The following is a 6,000-nucleotide window of genomic DNA, read 5'->3' as shown; positions in this document are numbered from 1 at the left end:
GACATAACGGGCAGGCGGCGTGGACGGTGAAATTCAAAGAAGGGAAAAAACTACGAAAAAGAAACTAAAAAAAAAAAAAAACTGAAGCCTGGTTCGTAATGCTGGAGTTTTCGACTTGAAAGAAAGAAAGAAAGGACGACTGCAATTTCACAGAGAAATTCTTTGCCGCTAGTGCGAGGAGGTGACGTCTGAGAGAGAGAGAGAGAGAGAGAGAGAGAGAGAGAGAGAGAGAGAGAGAGAGAGAGAGAGAGAGTTGAAGGGGTAAAGAGGAAGAGCTTCACAGAGATAGAGTACAGAGAGAGAGAGAGAGAGGGAGAGAGCAGGAAAAAATTTTGGAGAGAGAAAACTGGGTAGACGATAAATAAGGTCAGAGAGAGAGCGAGAGGAGTTGAAGAGGTAGAGAGAGAAGGCATCACATGAGGAGAATAGAAAGAGAGAAGGAAAAAAGTTGGGATAGAGAGAACAGGTAAATAAGTTGACAGAGAGAGGGAGAGAGAGAGAGATGTGGCAAAGAAAATGAAAAGGAGATAGACGACAATGGAGACCGATATCTAAATGATGGAGAGTGTTAGGGTCAAAAGGAGCGAGAGAGAGAGAGAGAGATAGACAGACTAGTAAGTATTTATTTCCGTTTTCGCTCTATTCCTTGAATTTCTCGGATGGTCACAGCGTGGAACATTGAATGGTATCTGTCACGCATATTTTTTTTTCTTTTATCGCATCAAGAGCGACAGTATTAAAGTTTGCAGTTGGTTGGTTCGTGATGTCGCTTTTATTTCGATGGTTACGTTTCTTATATGCATCCGCATAGACACACACACATATACATATACATATACATATACATATACATATATATATATATATATATATATATATATATATATATATATATATATATATATATATATATATACATACACACGTATGTATGTATCTGTGTGTATATAAATATATATACATATATATTGTATTATTGTATATGCTCTCTCATATTTAATGTGATATCTGTATTCTGTACGTGGTTTGGATATTGTAATATCAGTGACTTGTTACCTTGCTTTTGGCATTTTCATTGATAAGGTAATAAAAACAACAAGAGGAATATTTTGAAAATAATTTAATTAGCCTTCAGACACCATTTTCTGGAGATATAAAAACGACAAGAATATAAATCTATCTTTTTTTGTACAAGAACATAAATACCTATCATGTATGATGATACAGAAACAAAAAAAAAATGTTTACATATACAGTGATTGTTGGGAAGACAAAAAATTGAACAAATTCACAAGAAAAGATTGTACATGTACTAGCAGTGGAGTACTGTCTGTACCGTACATGTTTAGTACAAGTATACCACTGCATTGTAGATGTAAATGCATTAAAATATGTCGGTTAAGATGTCCGTCTACAATGTCTTGAAAGAGGCCAAGAAAGATTTAAAAAGGAAAAAAAAAATAAGAGGGTTTTCTGCAGGTCCATAAACCTGCAATTTTCCCCAAAATACATTTCCCATGTACAGGAAATGAACGAGTCCTGAATTATTTTACGTCACTAGGGTTTCACATGTCAACGGAAAAACAGAATCATTATTGATAAAAATAGGTACTCTATGAATCTCTGTCTGTACAAAGCTATACAGTCACTATGTATTCACACATGTATAAAGATATACATAAAAGGAGGCCTAGTCAGTCAACAGGATGCTTGCAGTCACGTGTCTCAATCTGGTTATAAGCCTATTGTGTCGATAGTCTGTGCCATTAATGGACTTATGTCTGCTATGAGTCAGATTTGTCAAAATAGCATGTCCACTATGAGTCAGATTTGTCAGAATACCGTAAATGGTTTTGCTGGAAGTCTGCAAGTTATTTGTCATTATGGGGCTGTCATGAAATCATGTCGAAAGTCAGCCAAAATGCAAAATATGCACTTGGATGGCATTGCAGTCAAGCGTCAAGTAATTCTGGTGTGAGCTGTAATTGTCTAGCTTTTGTCGTTCGTCTAAGTTCAAATGTTCGTTATCTTTTATATTTCCCTATCTAGGAATGTCAGGGACGCCCAGTCCTGAAGGGGGTCTTGTCTTTGAGTGTCAGGGACACGATGTCTAGGTCTAGGGGTGGAGTTAGGGGCCAGTGAGGCTGTTGGTAGAAAGGTGTCATGCAGAGTCAAAGTCGTTGTCAAGTGAGGTTATTTATGTGAAAGGCAAGAAGGTCGTATTTACAAAGAATAACAAAGAATCGGTCATAATATTGATGATGTAGTCACTGAGTCGTAGATTTCAGGGGTGAGTCGTGAGTCTTATGGCGGTGGTTCAGTCACTCCGTTTGGCCAGTCATCACAGTCAATAAATTATATTAAATACAAAATAACAAAAAATTTAAATACAAAATACAACAACAGAGCGTTATCTTAAAGACAATCTAGTGGTCGAGCGAACGTAGGGGCATCGTCACCGGGCCACTGGGATGGCAGTTTGAGTTCGTTCTTGGAGGTTGCTGCTCTTGATGAAACTGATAGCTGCTGTTGTTGCTATGAACAGAGCACAGTTCTTTTGGGGCCTCAGACGCCATCCCTGTGGGAGAACGTCCTCGAGAGGGGTGGGGTTGCTCTTCCTGAGGGCGTGAGAAAAATTTCTCACGTTTCACGGCTCTTACTGGAGGGACGCCACCAAGAACTCGAGGACACTCGCAACCCGTGACTTCTCCGGAGGCTGGAACTAGATCTCGTTATGCGAATACTTGTCTATGATGTTCTTGACCGAGAAGTCGCAGGTGCTGTATATTTCGCCGCAGTCTTTTTGCAAGGTGCGACCCCGATCTGCCGCGTCGTTGTATTCCTCGATTAGAGCCTTTATCTCGTCCGGAAGCGACAGGACCTCGGCGTACTGGAGGTAGCTGTTTTTGGACGTGGAGGGGAAAAAGTGGACGAGTTAGACCTGTAGTGCTAATGTTAGGTATGTTAGAGAGCGAGAGAGAGAGAGAGAGAAGGAGCGTAGAGCAGTTTCTCGTTGTAAAATGCAAAAGGTTATGATTCTCCTATGGGAAAGTTGTTTCATGTAATAAGATCAATCATCCATGCTTTTAAATTAGGCCATTATAATTTGTTATTAATTTCGGGTACAGAAAATTTGAACTTACGAAGTAAGTAAAAAGCAGATGGTGCAGTTGATCTAATACTTGACTAATTGTAAAATGTCGAAATTTCCCAAGTTTTCAGTTTGCAAAATTCATATTGGTCATTTCAGAGCAACAAAATCGTAATTGCCTAAATTGATAAAATATAAACATCCAGGGGTAAATGACCTTGTCATCTTCCTATGGTTTGAAGAAAGATAATGGACAGATAGACACCGAGCGAGAATGGTTGATGGGAAATTTTGATCTGTCGGAAAGCATACAGAGAGTGGGAGAGAGAGAGAGAGAAGAAGAGAGAGATGAGTGGGAATTTTTTTTTTATCTTTGAAAGGCAGACAGACAAAAACTAAGATGGTCAGTGGGATTTTTTCTCATTCGAAGAGGCAGGCGGACGAAGCGGGACAAAGGTCATCGAGAGGTTTTTTGGGGGGTATTTTTTTCAGCCTTTGAAAGAATGAGATCGACGGAAATGGCAATAAAACTTTGCTTCTCTGAAATACAGAGAAATAGATAGATATAAGAGAGGGAGGACAAGACAAACAAACAGACAAATAAGGATTGATAAGGTCAGTGGAGGGCTCTTCTCCCTCAAAAAAAAAAAAAAAAGAATAAATAAAATGGTAAAATAGAACAAAGCTTGAGACATAGACGTCAGTGTTACTGGGATTTTTTTGGGGGAGAAGGACCACCAACCAAGCTGGGTTTAGAGGAGACAAACTTCAGTTGGACACCGCAGAAACAAACAGATAGAGAAGCCAAGAACCGAAGGTCGAGGGACAAACTTCAGTTGAGAGAGAGAGAGAGAGAGAGGTGTTCTTCAAAGTCGTCGTCCTTACCTGAAGAGGTCGACCAGACGAGCAGCGGTGGTACCGAACCGTGAGGTGTTCTGGTGGATTTCACAGATCAGGCGTTTCTGGCACTCGAGGTCAGCAGGGTCGAATTTCCTCCAGGTCTCCTCCCCGATGGCGATCCAGTCGAGGATGGAGAACTTTTCCCAGTCAATGGCGTAAGGATCGAAGGATCTACAAGAGCCACGGATGAAGGAGGGGGGCAAAAACTCTCATGAGTTGAGGCGAGATTTCCGACTACTACAACGTTCTTTTAGGTTAGGTAGGTGATGTTTTACTATGTACATAGCACAGGACATTAAAATGTTAGTTTTGGGGTATTTCAGTTTCATAATTCGTGAAAGATTTTTTATTTTGTTAGTATGGGGGAAATTAATCTACTGTAATTCATTGTCTTATGGACATGACCTGAAAGATAAACAGTTAAATGGCAAAAAAAAAAAAAAAAATGAATGAACTAGTAAACGAAACAGTTTTTACTTATGAAAAACTCACTCACATCTACCGTTGAGAATGGTCTACAAAGCAATATTTACAGAAATACAGGAGAGCCTTTCTTTGAAAGACTTCCTGCAAGAGGTCCTCCGTATTCTACAAGCATGCAAATTGTTGTCAGCGACTAACTGTACACTGTACACAACAAGAGATATAACATGAACGTCTTACTGTACACCTTACCGTCTGTAGCTGGAATAGGAGGAATGTCCTCCGCCATAGCCTCCTCCTGTACCACCATATCCGGAGCCTCCGTAGCCGGAACCGTATCCGGTTCCATACCCCCAAAAGATAGATCCTATGAGGATCCCGAGAGCAGCTAGACCTAAGAGAGTGACAATCCCGGAGGCAAACACCGAGAACAAGGCTGCCAGTTTCGTGAAATTGAACAGACCGAGGTCCGTCGGAACTCCAGTGGAGCCGATTGGAATGACGAAGAGACGCCCCTCGTCGTCGAACAGGGACCCATCCTCGTAGTCTAAGTCGGTGGCGTTATACGTCGAGCATCCCATGAACAAGGAGGCCACGACTAGGCCGAGAGGCACTAACTTGGAAATCATTTTTGATGCGATCACAGCCTTTCGTGTCGTTTGGCAGCGAGTGAAAGAACTCTTAACACCGCTCAAGACTTAAGAATCAAGCCAGAGTAGGAAGCGCTTCTTCCTCCCGATAACGTTAAGATTTTAATCACAGTGTTAGTCTGGTAATCAACCTCCAGGTGGTCACTGGGAAATGACGTGGTAACTAAAAGCTCTGAATGGTTAATAGCATTTTCCTTCCAAGTCGGCTTTATATACGACCATTGAGAGTGACGTCACGGACGGCCAAGGGGGGTCGGGGAGCGGGAGGAAGACCTACTGTGCCAGATAAGAAGAAGAAATCGTTAGGTACAAAAAGAAAGAGAAAAAAACTTTTCAACCTCACTTAGTCAACAGTAAAGAGACGAGGGGTTGTGATGGGGACGGGGCGTGGATTGCCCCTCCTGGGGGGATAGCATCCAAAAAGATGGAGCCAGGGGGAAAGGGGATTTCAACCCCTTCACTCTCAAGATCCCACAAGCCTTTTTTTTTTTTTTTTTTAAGACACACACACACACACCTGTACTTCGAGCAGCTTCATTTCATGAATTGATTAGAAAAGACAATGGATGGAGAGTTGCGAAAAGCGTCTCTGCCGATAGGTGCCCCAAGGACCTTTCTCCCGGGAGCGCTTCAGGGTCGTTACGTTCGGGCGGTGCCGAAGGACCGTTGGGTAAACATCTCGAAAGATGGCGGCGTCTGGCAATGACTCGGCACCTGTTTGCCCAGAGGACTTTCTCGTAAAGAAGACCAGCGCATTAGGAGGTCCATTGATTCGCCTAATTTTCCCCCTTTATTTTTTACATGAATGAAGCTCTTTATTCATTTTATGCCCAGCAGTGACTCAGAAAATGAAGCAGTAAAGCTATCATTTTTTCAAATAGAGACAGATAAGGTAAATTTCGTTGTATTCTGATCTCATTTGTTTGAACATCATTG

General features: G+C 41.5%; 2 protein-coding genes across 3 annotated transcripts in view; one reads left to right on the top strand and one right to left on the bottom strand.

Annotated features, from left to right (window-relative positions):
• Positions 1–6,000, top strand: part of Kap3 (kinesin associated protein 3) — a 261,015-nt gene that overhangs the window by 100,105 nt on the left and 154,910 nt on the right. The window lies entirely within an intron of this gene.
• On the bottom strand, positions 1,170–5,262 carry LOC136848736 (uncharacterized). Its single transcript, XM_067121280.1, has 3 exons — positions 4,667–5,262; positions 3,977–4,162; positions 1,170–2,900 (listed from the first exon to the last, which is right to left on the bottom strand). Exons 1-3 carry the CDS (start codon positions 5,041–5,043, stop codon positions 2,723–2,725), a joined length of 741 nt encoding a protein of 246 aa, XP_066977381.1. The 5' UTR covers positions 5,044–5,262; the 3' UTR covers positions 1,170–2,722.

The sequence above is a fragment of the Macrobrachium rosenbergii genome, chromosome 19, assembly GCF_040412425.1.
Source record: "Macrobrachium rosenbergii isolate ZJJX-2024 chromosome 19, ASM4041242v1, whole genome shotgun sequence".
NCBI lineage: Eukaryota > Metazoa > Arthropoda > Malacostraca > Decapoda > Palaemonidae > Macrobrachium > Macrobrachium rosenbergii.
The sequence above is the reverse complement of the archived record's forward strand: the minus strand, read 5'-3'. Positions and strand labels throughout refer to the sequence as shown.